General features: G+C 41.1%; 1 protein-coding gene across 5 annotated transcripts in view; it reads right to left on the bottom strand.

Annotated features, from left to right (window-relative positions):
- Window positions 1-485: 485 nt before the first annotated feature.
- The window catches only part of nalcn (sodium leak channel, non-selective), an 86,804-nt gene continuing 63,152 nt past the window's right edge, over window positions 486-24,137 (bottom strand). For all 5 annotated transcript variants that reach the window (XM_084361550.1, XM_084361548.1, XM_084361549.1 and 2 more), the window contains 29 exons: window positions 22,127-22,263; window positions 19,443-19,584; window positions 19,145-19,218; window positions 16,913-17,014; window positions 16,714-16,783; window positions 16,425-16,516; window positions 15,263-15,385; window positions 14,886-14,942; window positions 14,241-14,361; window positions 14,026-14,157; window positions 13,493-13,660; window positions 12,063-12,167; window positions 11,613-11,719; window positions 11,400-11,520; window positions 11,204-11,302; window positions 10,971-11,064; window positions 8,671-8,777; window positions 7,822-7,896; window positions 7,593-7,712; window positions 7,433-7,501; window positions 7,179-7,327; window positions 6,960-7,053; window positions 5,592-5,724; window positions 4,721-4,836; window positions 3,842-3,999; window positions 2,401-2,551; window positions 2,150-2,299; window positions 1,897-2,014; window positions 486-1,379 (listed from right to left, as the gene is read on the bottom strand). In XM_084361550.1, coding sequence (XP_084217676.1) covers window positions 1,237-1,379; window positions 1,897-2,014; window positions 2,150-2,299; window positions 2,401-2,551; window positions 3,842-3,999; window positions 4,721-4,836; window positions 5,592-5,724; window positions 6,960-7,053; window positions 7,179-7,327; window positions 7,433-7,501; window positions 7,593-7,712; window positions 7,822-7,896; window positions 8,671-8,777; window positions 10,971-11,064; window positions 11,204-11,302; window positions 11,400-11,520; window positions 11,613-11,719; window positions 12,063-12,167; window positions 13,493-13,660; window positions 14,026-14,157; window positions 14,241-14,361; window positions 14,886-14,942; window positions 15,263-15,385; window positions 16,425-16,516; window positions 16,714-16,783; window positions 16,913-17,014; window positions 19,145-19,218; window positions 19,443-19,584; window positions 22,127-22,263 — 3,327 coding nt within the window. In that variant the 3' untranslated portion in view covers window positions 486-1,236. The remainder of the gene's footprint in view (window positions 1,380-1,896; window positions 2,015-2,149; window positions 2,300-2,400; window positions 2,552-3,841; window positions 4,000-4,720; window positions 4,837-5,591; window positions 5,725-6,959; window positions 7,054-7,178; window positions 7,328-7,432; window positions 7,502-7,592; window positions 7,713-7,821; window positions 7,897-8,670; window positions 8,778-10,970; window positions 11,065-11,203; window positions 11,303-11,399; window positions 11,521-11,612; window positions 11,720-12,062; window positions 12,168-13,492; window positions 13,661-14,025; window positions 14,158-14,240; window positions 14,362-14,885; window positions 14,943-15,262; window positions 15,386-16,424; window positions 16,517-16,713; window positions 16,784-16,912; window positions 17,015-19,144; window positions 19,219-19,442; window positions 19,585-22,126; window positions 22,264-24,137) is intronic.

Raw genomic sequence — 24,137 nt, forward strand, 5'->3', positions numbered from 1 at the left:
CCGACTTTCCATCAGCATGTGGGTGCATAGATAAACATTAAATCCTTCAGTTTGTCTGAACAATTCAAAATTGTACTGATTGTGATTAATATTTCAACATGTTATATATATTATCACATTGGTAGAGAACGGTCTCATGAATAATGGTCCCCTTATTAAAGTGGTTCTCAAAAGTTTTTCACTGTCATCCCCTCCTTTACATCTACCATCCCACAACTTTAATCAACCCCGCCATTTTTATCAGTCATTAATAATGACTGGGGGAGCAACTAATAAAAAAAAAGGAGTTGAATTTTAGTCTTGTATGTTTCTTTTCACCACATAAATCAAATTAATTCAACTCAGTTTCACTCATTTTTTTTCCCCAGGTCAACCACGCCACTCCTGCAGCGAGGCCCACCTTCCAGTTTGAGAAACACTGCCTGTTTTGTGATCACTTAAAGTATGCAGAGTAATGTAAAGGAAATGAAAAGTGACAATTTGTTTGCTCATAAATGCCTAAGCAATGCCGGCCTTTATTAGAATCATTAAATACTTGATAAAGCTAAGGATTTATAATAATTTACAAAATATTCCATTTTTTTAAACTCCACACAAATACATAAGATAGATCTGACTTTAAATTACATTCACAGTCATAAATCTAGAAGTTGCTCAAATTTCCTTGTTCCAGCAACGAGAACGGGAGGCCTGGTTTAAGTATAAAGTGACTATATGAAAATCGATATTTATACTATCAATACTGTAAAGATATCATCTGAAACATGGACTACAACATAAGAATGGAGACAAAGCATTGACATGGAAGGACATCACAATTTTTTGTAGCTGCATCAACACAACTGACAGAACAGTAGAAAACACACGGCAGCAGCTTCTTGGTTTGTTTAATGAATGCAAAATGTCCTTCCCTCTCACAGTCTGCTTTAATATGTGCCTGCATAGAAAAACTCAGCAATCATAATGAGTGGAAATCACAGGGGAAAAGTAATACCTATCCCAGAAGTCGGAAAATGTCACTGTATGCCAGAATGGTTGCTCGATGAATATTTCATCGAGAGCCTGCACAGCCTACCATACTTTCTCAACAGTTGTGAACCTTGATAAGAAAATATTATAAAAAGCATTGTTTCCACTGATCTGGGGGGACCAGGAGGAAATTAAATGGCTTGGAGTGAGCCAGCAAGCTTCCCAACTCATCTGTAAAAAACGGCAGGATGCGCTGTGCCTCATTCGCTAAATGTCGATGAGGTCGTCGCCGCTCTCGTCGCTCTCCACAGTCAGCTGACGGGTCCACCATTTCTTCACCTCGGAACCTGAAGATGCCTCATCATTGACAGGGTTCATCTTACACACTATGGACTTGACGCTTGTGCGACCTGACACAACACACGCAAAGAAGAGAAAATTCTCAATTCGACTTGCATTTCTTTCTTTCATTTTTACAATTCCACACAGCAAGGGCACCGGCTGGTTTTAAAATGGGATTTGTAGCTGAATACGTTGTCTGGATAATAAACAATCTGATCTTGCTTTTGCATTTACACCTGGTATTTTTATTGTGTTCTGGTTCTCCTCATTAAGAACAGATCTCTGTCCTCCAGAGCAAAACCTGTTTTATAACCTGAGTTATATGAGGTGGCGAACAATTCTATCCCAGACTCTCTTAGAAAAAACTGGAATTTTGTGTTAGTAGGAAGTTAGTAGGTCTGTACAGTATGTCTGTACTTTTAACTGACTTGTGTGGATAAATGAATTACTTTCTGCAATATCAGGCCCTGGCTTTCCTTGGCAGAGACACACACAAAGATTTGTTCAAGTTCAAACTCACTTTAACAGAACGTCCTCTACAGAACTGTGCCACCTGCAACAGGCAGTATAGAGAAGCTTACACACCTGCAGGCAGCCGCCACTGTCCCAGCTTCCTCTGTGGTCTCCCCAGGTCTGACGAGTCCTGCCTGTAGCCTCCTCTGTCTGACAACGTGGGGCTCAGTAGCTGCTGGAGACCACTCAACTAAACAAAGAGGACACATCCTTTTTTTCACCAGTGCAAGCGCACACCTGCAGATTATACAATGTGCTTTCTGCATATCAAGCTGTGAGCATGTGTGAGTGTGTATGCGGTGTTGGTATGGATGCGAGGCTTTACCTCAGGCTGCGAGGGGTTGTCTGGGTTGTTAGTGTTGTGGTCCTCACTTGGCATGGTGGTCTCTATACTGGGGGGGTTGAGGAAGCGGCTCAGCTCCTGCTGCTGGCTCTCTCTCAGGCTGTGGATGATGCTACACGACTGCTGCTGCTTCTGCAAGCGCACAAGGACGTAGTGTGGTCAGTGTGTGATACTGTAGTGTGTGGAGACTGTAATACTCTGGCAATGAGTGGGTTTTCTGTTGAGAGACTAACCGCCCGGATGCGTTTGAGGCACTTCTTCAACCACATGCGTATTGTCTGTTTGGCAACCTCTTCTTCAATGGTGTACTCCAACTGTTCCCTTGCCAACAGCTCCTCCAGCTGGAGAGACTTTCTAATGTCCACTGAGCGATATGACAGCATGCTGTATAACACACACACACACACACACACACACACACACACACAACAAACCCCACACACACAGACATACAGCCAAAAGAGGGACATATTTAGTGTCTGTGTCCTTAAGATGAAAGATTATTCAGGCTTTAATTCAAAAATACAATGCAGAACAGAAGCAGCACCACACAAACCCGACCCAACTGGACTTCTTAACCCTGAAATAAGGTAATAAGTAACTCTAACCCCAAGTTATTTGTTTTCAACCATGGGGAGTCAAGGTATTGTAGACATTCATCTCTCTAGATCTTGGCTTTCAGGTGACAGGTTGTTACCTCCTGTGCAAAATATAGTTTCTCCAGTGAAGATCCCTCTGACCAGAATTTCAATTGGACAGAAATGGCAAATATTTCTGTCACAGCTTCACTTAGAGATTCTGGGATTGAATGAACAGGTGTATATTTACATTAACATATTTCCTAGTGGAGATTTAACAAGACAGTTTATTATATTATTTTTGCGTAAAAGACGGTAAAGAAGGGTGTACAGCTCAGTATGGATGTTACTTTGTGCTAAGAGTTATCCATATCAACAACATTCTGTATAACCATAAATATAATGATAACATCATGAGTATCTACACTGATGAACAATAGCGTTCAGTGGCAAATACACAGTGGCACCGAGCACACTCCAGCTGTGTCGGCAGCTTAGAAAAATGTACTTTTTTATCTGTTACTGCTGTATGTTACACAGAGAGATAAACAAAAAACCCCAGAGGTATAGGTTCTATGAAATCCTTCAAAGATGAGAGAGGATTTAGGAAAAACCAACACTCTGTTACAAGAGATGTTGTCTTTTGAAGACAAATTTTTATTATTTTTGTACGAGTCAACATCAGTTATCCTGGCGATCGTCAAAGAGAACAAAACAAACTTCAGAGACTCCATCAGCACCGAAGTCTGTTTGGCAGTATGTCTCAGGTAACATTTTTATGTGTAATTTGCAGCCTAGTGTACTGTACGTTATCTGTTTATTTAGTTGTCTTTTCAATTAGCGTACATGAAAGAGGTCGGCTACAGTTAGAAACCAGTATCATAAGCACTCCTGCAACATTATTTTGTCGAAAAACGTCCCCAAAATCGAGCTAATTGATGGCCTTGTAAATTCAGATGGATTTTGATTGTCTGTCAGTAATTCTATTGTTCATATAATGGCTCTAAACGTTATTGTTGTAGTTGTTTTGGTGTTTTTGGCCCTTGATCTTGAATACGTCCACACTGTATGTACATGAGGTGTACATGATGGTCACCTGAGCACGTCATGGAAGGTCACGTCGCCTCCACTGTGCAGTCGCTCCATCTCGTAGCACATGTGCTTAAACAGCAGCTTGTCTTTGTCCAGGTCCACCTCCAGCCTGCCTCGGAGCAGACGGAGCAGGAACTTCACCCTGGACGTTGGGATAACGCCCTGGGGAAACCATCGCAAAGGTCACAGGGTTATTCAAGAGGAGCTGACTCAAGTCTATGATGCTGAAGCTTTGACCTGAATTTCACATATTTAACATTTACTGTATGTTAAACAATTAATTTCATTTGATTTCCAATCAAGGCTGATGTACCAAATATAAAAAAGAACTACTTTTTTCTACTCTGTTGATTGATGGTTTTTTTTCAAGCATCTTTTGGCTGAAACCTCATATAGCAGACTCAAATTAGGATTTATGGTGCAACATAAGAATACAATTCCCTTAAAACTTTATATCAACACACTTTCTTTTCAGACAGAGTGTTAAAACCCCTTTTTTGATTTTTTGGGGTGGTACAATAAGAGCTAGTGACTACCCAAGGAGAATATATGCAGGTAAGGGCTCCCACTTACAAATATATAATGTTCTGTATGTTATAATTGTACATGTCTGCACAAATAATCCCAAAAAGAGAAGCCTACAGTACATCAGGACATCACAGATAAATAGGAAGGAGGTCTACATTTTTAATCCAGCACCCACTGTTCTATTTTACTCTTATTCCTATTACTCAATGCCATAACTTCATTCCCTTCAGCTCATCTCATTAGCTCTCATCCTGCTTTTATCTTCTCTATATTATCCATGGCTCACAGCCATATGATCGTCTTCCTCTCCCCTCCGCTGTGTCCTCATCCTCTCTCCTATCGCTAATTTTCTCACCTCCCGTTTGTCATCCACCATGTTCCAGATGATTTGGAAGTGCCTCAGGTCATTATAGCTCAGCAGCTGGTCCTCCTCAGTGGAGTAGAACAGGGAGAAGTTCTCCACAATGATGGCTGCAGCAATAGCAAGAGATATCAATACTTTCAAATCCAAATATTATATAATTGCAATATCTTCACAGTTTGTTTTAAGATGCAAGATCCCTTTGACTTAATTTCTCCCTTGATTCCGTTGTTCAGTTTAATTTATACAACATTTAAGCTTCCTCTACTTGCTCCCGTCGTTCTTCTTGCTCTTTGTATGTTGGATTTTGTGTTTTTGGGGGTAGTGAGTGGTGGCTCTTACATCATAGTAAGTAACTGTGTTAAATGCTTCACTGTCTGTGTCTTTCCAGAAAATATTATAACCCATATAGACGTGAAAAATACACATATAGTCCACAAAAACAGATACACACTGTAGAGTGTGAGATTCTACAAGAGATGGTTTGGTCCCTGTCTGAGACTCATTTTGATTTCTACTCTTTGCAACTCCTTTCCTTTTTTAAAACTTAAACTCGTCTCTGGAGAAACTCTTTGTTTTCCCTTTGGAGAGATGACAAAACTACACGTAAGTGTGCTTTATGAGCGCTGCAGTCTTGCATAACCTGAGAAATGAAATAAAGCCCTTGCTGTTGCCAAAGCAAACTTTGTCATCCTTAAAATTACTCTAACTTTAATTAAAAGTCTTCTGCTTAAAATGTAAAAGGGTACCTTATGTCAACTTATTTTCAGCCCCAATTTGAAAATAAGTTCCCCATAATGTTCCTGTGTGAAGAAGGTTTGGTCCACACAATTCCATTACTACAAGTAGATCTACACACACTCACCTACTAGTAGGTTGAGCATGATGTAGGCTATGATGACATAGAAAGAACAGAAGTAGATAAGCGCCCCAGCGTAGTTGCCACAGTCAGTCTCCCAGTAGCGATGTTTGTCTGGAGTACAGAATGGGGCCTGCACCTGGGAACAGGAGAAAAGACAAAATACTTGTTTTCACGTATGGGACATTCAAACGAAAATCCCTGTATTACCATAAAAGGTGGTTCAACAAACTAATAAAAATAAAGACAATGTAATTTTGTTTACGACCCTGAGTCCAAACAAGTTGGGATGTCATGTAAACTAAAACAGTTCATAAAAACAGAATGCAATCATTGTCAAATGAACTGTGTTTAACAGTTAAACTAAGTGTTCCTGAGCCCACGTAGTAATCTCCTTTATGCAAGCATGTGTTTCACGAAGTGGTGAACCTCAGCCCAGCCCTGCTTGTGAACGACGAGATGAACACAAGAAATGGGATTTTTACTAATTGGATCCAAAGCACATTTGGAAGTGGTTTGAAATGCGATTCAAATTTGATTTCTACAGATGTGTCTCAGTCCTGACGCTCTGCCCACTCATATCCGTTTTCAAAGCGTCTTTTCTGTCACTTGCAGCGCGACACACAACAGTGCCGTCAAATCCAGAGAGATGAAAGTGCATCAGAGTAGCGTCTGTGAACGGTCAAGCTGAAACTTCCTGCTCTGTGTCTTCAGTGTGATTGTTTGTAGATCGAGCTTCCATGTTGGAAAGCTGCATCACCAGATATATCTGATGTGTGGACGACAAATCGGAGGTGATCACTTGCAAATCATAGTGTGGACACTCATTTGATAAACAAACATGGCCATGATACTATCACTTGTTACCTATTAACCTGTTTATCTGTGGAATATTTCACAACTTTGTCAGTCTTTTGTTGTTCTTTTCCCAACATGTTGAAACATATTGCTGATCAATCAAAGATGATGAGGTCAAACATTGAATATATTGTCTTTTTGACTGTTTGTCAAAAACAATTCAGAAATGGTCACATTGTCCTATATTTATGATTCATACAGCTTCCCATTTTTTTGGAAACAGTTTTGTATATAGTGAAACCATGCACAAAGCCATGTCAGCAGTTTTCTTTACTAGAAAGCTGTTCCAGTCTGACTACCTGTCTGTCTAACTGATGTAAAAGTTCATTTTGATGTGGGCAAAACAAACAAAAATCAATTTATTTGCCTTCATTGTGTTGTGGGTAGCTGCAGAAAATTGAGGTGAGGTGACCCTTTCAACACAATGTAATAAGAGTGGGATGTAATCCAGAGGGGGAATAGTTGGTCTGTTGCTTTGTTTGTAGGGATGTGTGTTTGACCTGTAGCCCATCTTACCATACAGTCATGCATGATTTTATTCCAATCTTCCCCTGTGACGATACGGAAGAGAACAGTGATAGCCTTGCCCGCTGTGGAGAAGTTGGCATGCCTGCAATCAGACAGAATCAGACAACTCTATAAGGATGACTTCTACTGTACAGTGGTCATCAGCAGGAACACGTATTCATTATAACGTTCACTGTGTGGTCAAATAACAGAAGGTTGAATCCTTACCGGTTGATGTTCTCTCCATATTTCACAGTTCCAAAGAGAACAACACCAGCAAATGCGTAGCATAGGAGAAGGAGGAACATGCCCACGATGATGAAGAAGCTCTTGTACATGCTGACTACCACAGTCAGCAGCAGCATCTTCAGTGTCACCTTTATTCATCACACACAGACATTCAGAAGCATGTTTGCTGCAACAAAACACAATCTTTTTGGGGAAAATCACACTAAAATGAGTATGTTCAAAAATATACTTACATGCTTCCCACATATTGTAAAGAATCTGAAGACGATCACACAGGTGCCCATCATGTAGGTATATGCATTCTGGAGGGGGTAAGATGATGAGTTATTTGCGTACATTGACTTAATTAGAATTATTAAAACGTTCCTTTAATGTGGCAGTGATTTGTCTAACCAGTAAGGAGAAGTGCAGGACTATCCAGATGACACCCAGTGATGTGACAAGCAGGTCATAGCGATTCCGCCTGCTCTGCCAGTAACCCGCTGGAGACATGGCTATCAGCTTCATGGTCACCTGGGTAACAACACCACCAAGTAACATCAGACAGACGTCTATACCCAGAGGAGGCAATCAAAGTTAGACCTTGAAACGGACACATGAGTAGACAGGAGAACAGGCTCACCTCCAGTACAAATATAAAGGTGAAGACTACTGACATGGTGGCAAGAGGAAATGTCACTTGATCGTCTACGTCCCACTGGAGAAGAGTAGATTCACAGAAGTGTCGATATGTCAGTTCATGTTATATCTATTTAGCACGTTTTGATATAAAACACTTAAATTGTGATTGGAAATGCAAAAGAAATAAAGTAAAGAACTTTATTCATAGAAAATTTAGACAAAATAAAAAGGAAGCATGCATAAATTAAATGACTGTAACACTTATATGAAGCACGTCTGTAATGCATTATAAGGCATGATGAACATACCTATAATGTGTTAAAAATGCACCTATAGCACTGTATTATCATAGTTATAAGCACCTATGAATATTCACAATTTGTTATAACAATAATAATAATAATATATAGTATGTTAGTGCCTGTTAAAAAAAACAATTTTACAGCATTTGTGTGCTGTTTTTCATTGACTTTATCTTTTTCTTTTCACTTTACTTGAAGCAAACCATGGTCACTTATAGTGACTTATAACCATTATAATAACGATCATAATGTGTTATTAGTGATAACAATGTATTACAATGGTGAGAATTTTAATACACTATGCATTCTGAATATTTATGACTGCTAAGTACAGGCTCACTATGACGCATTATTAGTATGTTTTGAATGCATTACTGACAGAGTTATGGCTATAAAGCATCGGGAACATTCATTATTTATGGTTTATATTATGATGATACAGTGCTATAGGTGCATTTGAACACATTATGTGCTAAAATGCATTATAGACAAGGGCTTCATAGAGTGTTACTGAGATTACATGATGCAATGTAATTATGAGGCTTTACCTTGACTGACAGCAGCACTGACTGTGCCAACACCAGCACAGCAATGCCCCGTTTGAAGAAGGGATGTTGAGTAATGTCATACATCTTAGCCCGGAAACCCCCGTTTTCTGTCATGCAGAGAGAAGATCAGAGAATTATTGTTTATTTCAACATTTTAATAAAGTAGAGTGGCTCTCTGATCAAGTTAGCTAGTGAACCTGAAATGTTTGAGCAGTGTCAGCTGCTGGTGCTCAAGTCTGTGATGGTATCCCTTACTGTCCTGCAGATGGCGCTCATGGACTGCCTGGGTGTTCTTTTCAGTGTGATATCTGTGCTGCCAGTTTTACAGGCAGACTTATGTCTCTAGACTGTCAAGATAAGGTTAAAAAAAGCGCCAACACTGCAGATGTGCCTTGCGGTTTTAGACATTTTGCATACTGCATAGGGAGGTAACTGTTACATCACTGGCTTTAAAACTGTCTGTCAGGGTCCCCTAACACATAAATTGAACGTATCTTTATTTAAAAAGGAATAAGAGAAGCTGATGTGATTGGCCATTGCTAAAGTCCACTAACTCTACCTAATGATACTATTCTCCACTGGCCATTGTAACTGCACGAATAATTTCCCCATTTACACGCACATGCATTTTATGTCCATGCTTTTTTCATGTATCTTTGGGTTCGAAGAAAGTTGCAATATTTATCCTTGTCACAACAAATTCTCCTTGTTGAAAACCCTTATTACAACCGTCCCTTGCGTCCACTTCAGAGCAGACAGTTAAATGAAGATGAAATAGAAGTTTAACAACAGTATATTCAGTGGCAGGATCTTTGATTACATATGGCGGCTGACCACAGGGACGATTTTTGCAAGTGCTTTGAGTAGGAGCGTGTGAGTAAAGGCCAGCTCAGTGCTATAATGATCTGCCAGTGGTGAGTGAGTGGCGCCAGAGCAGAGAGCCTCTGGATGGGGATCAAAGTCAGGTTTGAGACTGCTGGTGTCAGCGGCACTGCTGACTAAAACTGATGCCATTGATTTCCTGTTAGTTCTCAGCTGCAAGTGTACTAACAGGCGATTTCCCACACTGCCTCAGAGGCATTTCAACTATTCTCACGACTCTAATCATAGGAAGAACAACAGTAAATGCACAGTGTTCCCATGTTGACATGTGATCAATGACAATAGTTTGCTTGTGTTTAAAATAAAATAAAATTCAACACTGATCCAGCTACTGCTTGTCCATGAATGCAAATTTGGTGTGGATAAAGCTGGTGTAAAAATATGATCAATTTGTTAAATAAATGTGCTTTATAAGGATTATAAGGACATGATTCAGTGTCTGAGCCATTTATAATATCTGTCCTCATGTTCAGATTTTTTATAACTGCTGCGAGTCAACACTTGGGTGTTGTTGCATCCCTCCAGGCACCAATCCTGAATGAAAAACAAGGACCATCAAACATGGATTAATCATGCAGGTGCCACTTAACAATGCACAGACACACACTGCATGATTGATCAGGGAATGGCTTTCATAATGTTGTGCTTGATACTCCATCACCAAAGTATTTGGTGTATCTGTTTGGGGTCTATTACCAGCCACAACAGCGTGTCTGTGAATGTGTGTCATCATAGCAAAATTTGGCCCTGGAGACACCTAGAGAGAGGAGCAATTTTGAGTACTTTGCCAGGCATTCACATGTCTGTCTGTCTGTGGACAGGTTTTGTCAACACAATAGCATCACAACTGTGCCAGATGCAGTCACAAAATGGGATGTGGTGTTAAAAGTAGTGTCAAAAGTATCGATTTTTTCAATCCATATTGATTCTGAATATTTGAGCCGTTTCAATATTGATTTTCTGCAGCATCAATACACAGACACCAGCTGCGCTTTCTCTTATCTTTGAATGTGAGTTGATGAGACAGATGAGAAAAAGAGAGAGCATGTTTGAAGTTTACAGTAACATTATACCTTTGAATGTAGCAGTGTGGTGTGTACAGTTCAGGCTATTTGTCAGTGAGTAAATATTAGAACTACTCAAGGACGACTTGCTTCAAACCTGCTGATTAAAGTGAAGGGGGTTAGCCACACACAGAGTTGGCGACAACTTCGGTGCAGGCTCATTTAAGGTGGACCGACATTTACTGACTGGCCACACTGAATGCTTGTGTAGTGCGTGGCGGCTGTGTTGCTGAGCTGCTGTTGCTTACTTGTGTGTTGACGTTGGCAGCGGTTATACACTGACAACACTATAATGTAGACATGAATACTGAGTAGTCATTGGTCACCACATGAACATGTTTTTTGTGTGAGCACCTGGGCGGGGTGGCAGGTGGAGAGGTTGGGCTATTTTCAGTCGACTCTTCAGATCCTCCCACCTCCTCTGGTCCACTGTCAGGAGAGCAGTGCCCTGATAATGGGAAACATGACGCACTTCAATGCTGGAGGTGATCTAGTCTCATTACCACCATATAAGGTACACGCAGGTAGAAACACCCTGAAAATCACCTTAAAAAGTTGGAGGTTGTATCTATGAGTGTGGCTGTTACCTTGTTCTCGTTGAAGTTTGCAATGACAACACCAACAAACAGAGTGAGTCCGATCATGCAGCCCAGAAACACAAAGACGTGGATGTAGATACCATGGATCTGCAGGGACAGAAGTATTTAAACCGTTGTGTTCTGATAACGTAGGAGTTAGTGGTGAAAAAAGAAAAGAAAGGTAAGGTAAGATTGGGTTCAGTACCGGTCCAACGCGGTGAATAATGACATCTCGGACCTCCACCCAGCCTTTGAGTGACAGCACCTCAAACAGAGCCAACATGGCATTTCCCACATTGTCAAAGTTAAAATTACGAGGGTTGGCCCTGAGGAGGCACAGAATGGGTACATCAATCTCTGGCTGTAGTGAAGAAAACAATCTTAAATCAAGCTGAAATAGAAAAACGAGCAGCTGTACCAGACTCTTGGTACCCAGAAACCAGGCTTCTTCTCTCCAGGCCTCAGTTTCAGGTTGAGGTTTTTGGAAACGCTGACATTTATTCGGAATATACCATGACACTCCTCCTGTAGCCAACAACACAGTTTACAACACAACATTAGGAGGGAAACAACTATCTGGACATGAGGTAAAACAGTACAATAGATTAAATTACTGGGGAAAACTGGAACACTCCTTGGAAAACCAATTTGAGCACTATACTGTTAAAACATCCATTAAGGGTTTTCTGTATAACTAAAAATGATATAGCAATAAGACAGATCTATAATGACTCTTAAGATAGTTGATAAAAGGAACCATTGGATTATTGATTTGACTGGGGAAACTCCTCGTACATGTGCTTCTCTGCAGGGAGCAAGGGATGGGAGGGGGGGTGGTTTAGTGAGGAGATTATGTTTCTTGCTGTACCCGTTTAAGGATGTGAGGGTCGTTGCACTTGGCGAGCTTTCCGGCAAACAGTTGAACCCCGAAGCTTGCGAACACCAGCATTAGTGTGAGGAGTAGAATGGAAACCTGCAGGAAAATCAATCAGGAGTTTAAGGCAGGCAGTTCAACATAATCCAAGTCTGTGAGATTAGAGAGCGAGCTAAGGATGTCAGACGGCTGTGGATGTAGAGACCTCAGATGGGAAAATCCAAGTCGGACTCAGAGAGAATCAGTAAGTATTGTAAGGTACTGATAACATAATAAAATCCTCGGTAGGCACAGCAAAAGGTAAACAAAGCCTGGAAATGGGCAAGATTGCAATAACAACAAGAGCACACATGAATACTTTCTAAATGTCAGTTTTTCACACAGCTAAAAGCTTTCTCAAGACTATTTTCCAAACAGCGCTGCATTCAAGTCCTTGTAGTAAGTAAATTAAATTTAATGTTATAATGAACTGAAGTGAAACGTAAACAAACAACTGCCTGCCTGATAAGGAAAACACAGGTAATGCTTTATTTTGTCACTTAGCTTTCTAATTATTTCATACAGTTTTCTCCCAAACAAGTGGCCAAAAGTAAGATAAACAGTGAGAGGAGAGCGAGCTGTGTTGTACACATTTACATGCATTTGCCCGCAGTACATATTGACAGGGATTAACATGAATTGCAGTTTTTAATATGATTCCCTTTTTCTGCTTCTGGGACTGAGCAAATGTACTGAATAATTCGGTGGTGGTGATTTTGAAAATGGCTTTCTTCTACAATCATACTCATCTGGGAACCAGACAAATCTGTGAGCTCATGTTTTATCTGATCTGGCAGATGCATCTGGCCCCTCTCTTGTTTAGACAGATTCAGGCCAATCACAACCATTTATCTAATATAGGTCGGGTTTCAGACATTGACTTTATATACATTCTGTGGTTTAAGATGACGTTCTGTGAGGCGTGTAATTTTAACATGAGTAGAAGGGTTCCGATGTATGAAGAAAGCTAGTGGTAAAAGAAAAAATTAACTTATTTGATCTTAGCAGTCCAGCAGAATTTATTTCTGAACAAATGCGAGTCAAGAAACAAGCAACTCAGTTGCTGAGTCTTCACTCATATTAGATCTACAAGGCCTAAAAAAGACAGTTATGATGTCTGTACAGCAAGGACACTACTGCACTGCTTGTGTTTCAGTTTAGCAAGACTTTTGGAATAGATGGAAGCTACATTGCAAGTAGTTGTAGCATTGATTCATGCTGATCTTGGTATCAACGTTAGTAAAAGCAAGCTAGTTTCCTTAAAATGTGGGAGCTAACAGGATTCCATGTCTCTTGTCCTCTGAGCTGTGCATGTTCTGCTGTCACAGTAGCTATCTCAGTGCTAGCTCAAAAGTTTTGCTGCTCTGATTCTACCAACCACTAACCAGGAAAATCTCCTTGAATCCTTTGAGAACCTCCCGCACCACCTTCCTCATCTGGGGTACCAGCTTGAAGATCCTGAGCGGACGCAGGCAGCGCAGCATCATCAGCAGCTGAGCCCCAGACTCAGGAGGGACGTCAGGAGGCAGCCAGCACAGGAAGATCAGGCTCACCTACAAGAGACACATAGCAGGGTGGCGATGAGCAGTTAGGGGGAAGGGAAAGCACTCAAAAGATCATAAAGTTGCAATCTCATTATTTGTATAACAACCTTGTAGCTGTCAGAATCCTTTATCCAAACCAACCTGAGACAGTCATGTTGTATAGCAACATCACTGAACAAAGACTTAATCAGATTTTTGCAGAATATTCATGCAAATTAGATGCACATAAGAAATTGAGTTGTTTTGGCTATTATTTAAATAAGACAAATGACATGTGATTGGTCTACCCTCAAGGACTTTTTCAAGTCAGATTCCTCCAATTATTTATTATAACCCTTTTTATGTTTCAATGAAGCAGCCTCGAGATTTCTCACAAGATAGATGAAGATGTCCATGACTCCTCCAAAGTCTCTGATGACAGCTGTGGGGGTGAAGAACAGACCGTCGGCCATGATCTTCAGGTTGAGCTCGATGCTCATAAAAATCACGAACACATACTCCCCAATCTGAAACAGAGGGTACGGGTGACACAGCAATCACACATCCGCTCGCTTGTCCATTTAGCCATTGATCCATCTGCTTTAAATACCTGCAGCGTGGGGACGTGCATGACCCTGGTGAAGGGTGATTCAAACATCATGGAGATGCAGGAGCAGATGGTTACTACAATCATAACCCAGTCCAAATAGGTGACAAGGCCCAGAAGATCGCTGCAGGGACACGAATTAACATGGTCATAGTTTTTTTAAGCTTAAGTAGGTCAGGAAAGTTATTTGGCTTGCAAACCAGCAAATATTCAGAGATGATTCAAGAGAAAGAGAGGGGGAAGACAAGATAGAGGGAGGATATGTGAGGAGAGGTATAAGAAAGTGAGTGAATAAATCTGTGTGTGTGTGTGTGTGTGTGTGTGTGTGTGTGTGCATGTGTGAGCAGCCCAATCTATTCTCCAGCAGGTAGTCAGTAAAAATCCCCTGGCACCAACAGTATCTGATACAAAGGACTGCCTCTCACTTTAATAATCAGACTCCATGCTCGGCTGAATTACAATTAGGTTGCATAATGGGTGAAATCTATTTCACAGCTCTTCTTCACTCCACAATTTTCATTCCTTATCACTGTTTTTTGGGGAAGCACAACAGGCAGGCAATTAAGCTACATAATTAATAAGTATTCCACTGTTGTAGAGCGAACAGATCAATAGAGAGCGAAGGAATCAATAATTCATCACACTTACTACAGCTGGTGGTATTTGGTGTTTTTCACCACTCCTGTTATGGGGTCAGTTTTGGATCTAGAAATGAATTCATACAAAGAAAACAAATTGTCAACATTTTGACAGAAGAAAAAAGCAAAAGAAAACTGTCTTGTGAGTCAAACTCACACAAAGGCATCTGTTTCTGCTAACATGCGGCAGATAAAACATTGTAAACACTGGTACGACATTGGTCTGAAGAAACCAAAGACAGGTGGGTAAATATGAAAGCTTTCTGAGGAGTCTATTGATATCATGTTACAATTGTTGAATGCTGAAGTCCAATTAAGACCATTCAGAGCTACGAGAGGCTGCTGAGAGAAACATCTTTAGACCATATACAGATTGACTGATCTTACGCATTGAAGCGAGCCCGAACAATCATCCTGCAAAAGTTCCTGAAGCGGTGCTCCCGCCCCACGATGAAGAGCGGCTTATCAAAGTAAGGATGATTTTCTCTCAGTTCCTCCTCCTGGACTTTTCTGCACGGCAATACAAGCACAGAGATGGGACAAAAAGCAGTTATGATATAGCTATGATGATATTAGTGGTAATGTGTTACAAAGTAGAGTACTCAGATGACCTTTTAGCTGAAATGAGTAATGTAATGCGTTCGTTTTGCAATTCAAGTGATACGTTATTTAGTTACGTTTTGGAATAGGTTATCTGTGAGTGTGAGAACTTCACCCTAGTTCCCTGTTCCTTTTGTTGCCACGAAAAAGAAAATCCCTGATGCATTCGCACCGTTTCTGTTTCTCTCCTACTTCTTGGCAGGCTGTACGTAGCCACCTTCAGATGTGTCAGTGCGGTTGTGTTGTGTCAGTGCGCAGGTGTAACTCAGCTAGCAAGATGGCCAGAGCAGCGAGGGCAGCCTAAAACACGATGTACTGTAGGCTATAGGAGCCCATGTTTTCTTGTTTTCATGGAGGCAGCTGCTAAAACTGTACGTTCGGGTTAAATTCGCTGTCGGATGGTTAGCAGCCAAAAGAAAGAAGCTGCTAGCTGTCAGGTAACGTACCCTCACTTGCTGTTTACTTTGATGTACTGCAAATAACTCAACCTTTTCATTGCAGATGAATTGGAAAAAAATGCGTGTTGTATGAATTTGTAGGCTACTGTATAGGCATGCTTGTACCAACTTTATTTTATGTTTGTCATTCCCATTATGGTTAGCCTGCGGAGTTACAGTACAGATTACGGGTTGTAGAGTATGCTATCCCATGTTAGCAGAGTCAATCGTTTAAAGAAGGAAGCGCATCTTCTGGACAATATACCTAAGCACCAGTAATCTTATAATGTTATTTTTAAAAGCAACACTACCAAACATGCTTGTTGTTTTTGTCTTAGGCAATCCTTGTACACATGCTCTTATGTGTTTTTACTGTAATGTCTGGTCTGATGGAGCAGTTCTCTTAATCCAAAACAAGTTTCTCCTACATGAGACAATAGTGGTAACCTTAACCTCACCAAACCTAACCCGAACTTTACAGGTTGACATTAGATGGATGTGTGTGTGCATACCTTTTCATTTCTGCTTGTTCTTTCTTCTCCTGGATCATTTTAATCTCGCTGTCCTCTCTCTGTGCGTTACGATAGCGTACTGTACTGGAATGCTGGAGAAAGAGGCAATGAAGTTATAAGACGCATTTTAAGGAATACTGCTGGAACACACCAGCTAAAACCTCGTCTGAAAACCTTTATTCTGGGAACATTCAAGCTCACAGTACAATATGTTTGTCAGGAGGTGTGTGTGTATGTGTGTGTGTGTGTGTGTGTGTGTGTGTGTGTGTGTGTGTGCATGCGTGCTCACATCCTGGGTGAGTGTCTCCAGAGACTTCCCTCGGCTGATCCTCTGACTAGTGGAGCCATGTCTCAGAGATCTGTAGATACAAAGAGCAGACAGGTATCACATAGCACTGTGCGTGTGTGTAAGATTTCACATGATTTCTGTACGTGTGTGTGTGTGTGTGTGTGTGTGTGTGTGTGTGTGTGTGTGTGTGCTTTCACACCTGCGCTCTTGCCGTATGTGATGCTGGACACTGAGTATAGAGCGTTCTTTGGCTGGCTGGCCTTCAAAGGATCCACTTAGCATACGCTGTCTGGTACACGCCCTGGGGAACACAAGCACAAAATAAGTTTGTTTTTTTCTCTCCTCATAATCAATATAAAGAGGATTAGAACAAAATCTGCATGTGAGTTCACCAGCTGTATCTGGTCAACAAGCTATACATGGCCTTCTTCATTCTGGGTTCTTAAAAGCTGCGATCCAGGCTCTCATTATGAAACAGGTTCCACACATTCCATTAGTCTAGTTAGTGTAAGTGTGAGCGTAATTCTGGGCAACCCTGTGTGTTTTGGCTAACAGCAGAGTCATGTACCAGAACAGAGCTAATGACACTGTGGGCACCGGCAGTGTGTGTGTGTACTTTAATCATTTACGGAGACTCGGAGCGATTGCTTGTTTATTGGCAGTAAGCACGCATGAGTGCCTGCGTATGCTGTGTGTATGTTTGCCGATGTTGGTGTGACTGCGAGCCTAATTGTGTGTTTGTGTGGATGATGGCAGACCAGACAGAACGTGTTATGACTACTGATATGCTGTCTATCTTCCAGACTGACTGAATGAGGGAGGGGGGAGCGAGCCAGATTGGACACGGTGCCGGAGAGCTAATCTACACTTAGTGCCAGCTCTGCCATGCTGAACAGCAAATTATCCATTTACTTCTACGCGACAGTAAATGAGTCTGAAGAGGGTCTCTGTGTGTGTGTCTTTGCTCGTGTGCGTGAGACAGAAAGGGAGAAGCAGTAACAATACCAGAGTGCTGTTGCAGCAGAGCTACATCAAATATGCACATACATTATTGCTTTCACCCACACAAAGACTGGCATGCGTTTCATGACTGTGGATGACGCATACTAAACACACCTAGCTGGGGTCTCCAAGGACAGCGTCAATCCCAAATCTTAAGATCTTTTGATTAAAAACAAAAGAGAACAAACAACTGACAGTCAAATGTTGAGAGCTGCTTAAAGTTGCATGTGGGTTAGAATTAGGTTAGATTTATTTAGAAATTAAACTTTTTTTGACATCTTGGTTACATGCAACTTTTGTTTTGGCAGCATTTCAATGAGTTAGGGTTGCAATACTACGGTATTCAGTTTAACAGAATACTGTAGTATGATAATTGATGGTAGTCATACCATGTACATTTACCCACATATGGTATTGTATCATATCATATTAGCGTTATAAAAGAAATATCCCTAGTTTATATCAAGTTTAATGTCTGTTAGGACATAATATATTATGAAATTATTAATAAAAAAAATAATGAAGGGTTTTTTCAACTAGAAAAGCCCTTCTGTTCTATTCAATTAAACATATAATATGTTACTTTACCGCATCAAAATGTCTAAAAACAACTAGACCATTGTTATATGTTTTGTGGAGTTGTGTACTTACATTATCCCAAATTTTCAGGACAATGTTCAGAGAAATCCTATCATGGTTTTGGGTTTTTATTTCAGGTATTTCCTATTTTATTTTGTATTTTCAATATTTTATTTTTCATCCGTGTATGTCATGTTTTGTTTAGCACTTCCTGCCTTTGTCTTTCTCCGTCTTTTTCTCCAGTTCACCCGTGTGTCATTTGTTAATGAGTCCTTTTATTTGGTCTGTTTTCCCTCACTTGTTGTCAGTTCATCTGTTTACCTACCGGTGTCAGTTTGCCTGCTCCTCGTGTGTCATCTGTTACAGCTTTTGCTCCTTGCGCTTTTTTTTGTTTGTTCTTGGTTTTGTATTCTTAGACTTGTCTTTGTCTTTTGCCTGATTTTGTCGCTTGTTTTTTCAATGCCTGCATTTAGATTTTTGGATTTCAGCTTTGTTAATAAACTTGGCCTCTTGTTTTTTGACCTGCCTGCCTCTGTGTCTGCTTTTTGATCTTCACCTTTTTGCAAACCATAACAAATCCATAATTTTACTCAACGTATTGGTGCGTTTCATTTGGTCGCCTGTCACTATAACTTCTGCTAAAACACCCAATGATGATAACGGAGGAGAAGGAAGTCCTTGAATGTGACTAAAAGTAACGTGAATAAAAATCATCTTCAACCTGGAAAATGTGCTTTAAATGTTGTTAAAACAATAACAAAATAACATTTAGCTAAGTTTATACATAGATGTTTTCTGATCTGCATACCAACAGAACCATGCTTCTTGAGGAGGTGTTAATGTGCCTTACCGCAGGATTTTATTGATAGTGGTTTCCTTTTCCAGGAGGTTACGAGCTCGGATACTAAATATCGACCTGCGAAGCTGAGAGAGCACATAGTGAAAGTCCATTAGTCAGCAGTTTGTTAAATTGAGTGCACCATCCAAAAACACACCATACACACGCCTGTAAACATTAGGGACAATTTGCTCCTGCTATTTTACTTCTTACCGCTGTGGTTCATCTGCTGTAGATATGGAGCCATGAAAACGGAGTTAAGTGTGAGATAAAGACAGTGAATGAGTAAAAGAACGAGTGTGCAAAGTACCTTTTGGTCGATATACTTGTTGTCTTCAATGGCTGAGCGTTTGGAATGGTCACAGGAGGAGGATGAAGCGGATGGGAGACGCCGGAACAAACAACTGGTGTCCTGCTGCTGACGATCAATGAACTGCTTCATAAAACTCTCCCTAGAGTACACATCAAACGACACACACACACACGAAGCCGATGAATTGTAATGCGTTGTTTCCTACTGAAGAAATCCATACACTTAAAAGATAGAAGAAACAGAACATTTGTATTGGAACCAAACCACCTTGGTGCAAATTCAGCTGCAAAACATGTCAGAGGAATCTCTTGCTGCAGCAGCCTGGCAGATGGGCTGCAGAGGGGGATTTCTGGGGGAGTGAAGGACCCAGCTGTGCAATAATCAGCAACTAAATTATGAAATTGATCATGAGGTCCACTGTGCTGGATACAGTTTAATTCTGGCTAAAACTGCTCTCTTGCTAAACACACCACAAAGTACAAAAGGACTTCTTGCAGAATATCATTGCATATTATCTACTAGGAACATTTCTGGAAAATGGAAATGTCTGGAAAATGGTGGCAACATTGACAGGTTTGACATCTTTACTGCTTGTTTGGTTTTACCACAATAAAGTGGAAATCACCCATCTGTAAAACATTGTTTATTTCCTTTGATTTCAAGTGTCTGGGTATGATGGACATTCTATCTCAATTTAATAACCCAGTTCTTCTTCCTTTTATGCCAAACTCTGACTCTTACTGGTGCTTGAAACATAAAATGGTTCATTAAGTATATGCCAACAAATGTTTTGACTAGATATCCTGTTTTTAGAAAAGCAATGTAACTATTTTTATTCAAATGGCTGGAGATCACACTTCGTGTTATAGAGCAAATTACCTTGACATTTTGTGAACAACAACAGTCGCTTCCTGTTGGCATTCTGGAGAAATCTGCTCCCTTTTTTATTTCATATAGAACTATTGATGTTTCTGCTGTGTTCATTTTGCACTGTGTTGCTTGCTAGCATCTTTGATATCTACCCAACAGCGACATCTAGGACTAACTTCTAGTCTTGGGTAAATTCAAACTGCCATTTTCCTTAGTCTGTGGCCCGCAGCTAAATTAGGAAGCTCCTGCATGAGCAAAACTTCAAACCTATCTCATGAAATATATACTATATACAATGCATTCAGAAAGTATTCAAACCCCTTCACTTTTTTCATGTTTTGTTATGTTGCAGCCTGATGCTAAAACCGTTTAAATTATTTTTTCCCCTCATCAATCTACGCTCAATACACCAGAATGGCAAAGCGGAAACAGAATTTTATACATTTTTATTTATTTTTATTTAAAAGGAAAAACTGATATATCACATTGACAAGTATTCAGACCCCTTATTCAGTATTTAGTTGAAGCACCCTTGGCAGCGGTATGACGCAACAAGCTTTGCACACCTGGATTTGGGGATTTTCTGCCAGTCTCCTCTGCAGATCCTCTCAAGCTCTGTCAGGTTGGATGGGTACCATCGGAGGACAGCCATTTTAAGGTCTCTCCAAAGATGTTAAATTGGGTTCAAGTCAGGGCTCTGGCTGGGCAACTCAAGGACATTCACTCCTGCATTACTTGGCTATGTACATAGGGTCATTGTCCTGTTGGAAGGGGAACCATTGGCCCAGTCTGAGGTCCTGAATGCTCTGGACCAGGTTTTCATTAAGGATATCTCTGTACTTTTCTCCATTCAGCTGTCCCTCAACCCTGACCAGTCGCTCAGTCCCTGCCGCTGAAAAACACCCCCAAAGCTTGATGCTGCCACCATAGTGCTTCACTGTTGGGATGGTATTGGGCAGAGATTAGAATTGAGGCCAAACAGTTCAATCTTTGTTTCATTGGACCAGATAATCATGTTTCTCACAGTCTGAATGTCCTTTAGGTGCTTTTTTGCAAACTCCAAGCAGGCTTTCATGAGTCTCTCACTGAGGAGAGGCTTCCATCTGGCCACTCTGCCATAAAGCCCAGAACAGTGGAGTGTTGCAGTGATGGTTGTCCTGGAAGTTTCTCCACACAGGATCTCTGGAGCTCAGGCAGAGTGACCATCAGGCTCTTTGTCACCTCTCTTACCAAGGCCCTTCTCCCCTGATTGATCAGTTTGGCCAAGCGGCCAGCTCTAGGTTCCAAAACTTCTTCCATTTTCGAATTATGGAGGCCACTGTGCTCTTGGGAAACCTTCAATGCAACAGATTTCAAATTTTTTTGTAGCCTTCCCTAGATCTGTGCCTCGACACAATCCTGTCTCTGAGCTCTGCAGGCAGTTCCTTCGACCTTGTGACTTGGTTTTGCTCTGATATGCATTGCCAATTGAGACCTTATATAGACAGGTGGTGTGCTTTTCCAATTCATTTCCAATCAATTGAATTTACCACAGGTGGACTCCGGTCAAGCTGGAGAAACATCTCAAAGCTAATCCAGAGAAACGAGAGGCACTTGAGCTAAATTTCAAGTGTCATAGCAAAGGGTCTGAATACTAAAATTGCCACTTTGTCATTTTGGTGTATTGAGTGTAGATTGATGAGGGGAACCCATTCATTTAAACAATTTCAGCATTAGGCTGCAACCTAACAAAATGTGAAAAAAGTAAATGGGTTTGACTACTTTCTGAATGCACTGTATATAAATTGACTTGGTGTGTGTGTGTACTGTACCTGATCCTGGGCACGGTGAAATCGGACGGCAGCTTGGAGATCTTCACCATCTGAGGTCTGTTGGGGAACTTCTCAAAGATCCTGAGTCGTAGGGGGAGCTTCTCTTTGGTGTCAGCGTTGGCTTCACTTTGCTTGAGCTAAAGGAAGGGAGCCAAAAAACCAGTTCAGGCACAGAAGAGCACACAGTGAAAGGGGAAAGTCGTCCACATGATGAGAATGAAGAAGAGAGGGATTAATATGGGATACAAAGGAAAAGGAGGCCACAGTTGCTATAGCCTGGGTGTGAAAAGTTTCGGGATTTTGACGTTACCCTTGGTAGTCATGGAGAAAAGCACAAGACTAAGCCTGGTATTGCAAAAGGAGACGCAGAGGTTTTATCAAGGACTTGAGGGTGCAGCTTTACGCTTCTGCCTGATGATGGCAGCAGCACACTTGCTTACAACACACACACCACATACAGGACAGACAACCACATTTAGGAGGAGATCCCACTTACTTTTAGAAAAGAATGGAGAAGGCAACAAAAGAAAAAGCAAAGATTACTTTGGAGTGGTTAATGGAGAAAAGAAAAGGTAGCGACAGTTAGAATAATGTGCATGTGTGCAGGCTGAAGAACTGTGGTGCAGACTGGAGGAATAAAAAATGACAAAGGGAATGAAACCAATTATTTCTATTTAATTACATATGGGGGAGGCTGATTGAAATTCCCTTGCAGGTATTCTCTGTCTGGGTGCCTGGAGATAACCCCTGATGCATTGCAGATTAGGCCTGGAAGTGAACTGCCATCTGGAGCAATGGTGAATGGCAGCTTATCATTCTGAGCAGGAAACTGCTGTGAAATATATTGACTGGGCTCGGTGAATGTTTCTCTGTCTGTCACGCCATTTTTTTCTGTCTGTCTACCAATGCAAACATCCCCTTCTCGCTGCTTGTGTATATTGGTATTTTATGTTTGCGCTTGTCTGGCTGCGAGCGCCCAAATGACTGGAACAGCCCCTTGTATTTGATGGCCGGGGGAAGGAGGGAGCTGACAAAGGAGGGAATGGAAATCTGTCTATCCATTTTCTTTTTCTAGGAGACTAAAATGTGGGAGCTTCTTTTTTACCCTGAGTGGGTGAGTGGCGTACTGTGAAGACGGAATTATGCACCAGCATTTGCTTGCCTAGGCTTTCTGTCTATATTCCGACTCCCAAGATAGACACGGGATGGAAAGAGGCAGAGACAGAAGGAGGAAGAGCATGAGACTAAAACAAGTAAGAGAGAGAAGCAGGCAGAAGGAAAATAAGTATGAACAAAACTTAAGGGATGATTACAAACAGGCAAGTGGATTGTGGATCTAATATGGCTTAAAGCAATAAACAAAACACCTTCTTATAGTGTCTCTGCTTCAGCAGTATAGAATTGAAAATAAGATAAAGTGTTGAGCAAAATAGTGAGCTTCTTTCTAGCGCTGCAGTTCTCTGGGTGAAACTTGTACAAAGTGCTGCAGTCATCTCAAATACTACCTGTACATTTGGTTGCTGATTTCCCAGCAAGCAAAACACACACAAACAAAATATCTCAAACAAACATGCACACATACAGTACACGCGCGCATGCACGCACGCACGCACACACACACACACACACACACACACACACACACACACACGCAGTGCAGAATTACTATGGACCATATTGTTCCCAGAGGTCCTAATCAATTGGGCCAAGTCAGCGAGATGTACAGTTTAGCCAAGGCTCTGCACCCTTATCTGCAGCAGTATCTGACTACAGCAAAACTTTCCGTGCCATGTATTGTCCTTTGCTGCTCTCAGTGTTCATCTCCCTTTCTCTCTTCTATTCACATCTCTTTACATAAGTCTGCTCAAGTCTCAAAATCTTTGAACAGATTCTGTTCACTGCATCCTTCCTTACTGATCTCACATTCTTCCACCCCTTCTATTCTCCCTAAAAGAGGAAAGCGATGAAAGCTGCAGGGAAAGGAACAGACATTCAGAATTGCTATTTTAAT

This window comes from Pagrus pagrus, assembly GCF_965226575.1.
Source record: "Pagrus pagrus genome assembly, chromosome: 9".
Classification (NCBI taxonomy): Eukaryota; Metazoa; Chordata; class Actinopteri; order Spariformes; family Sparidae; genus Pagrus; species Pagrus pagrus.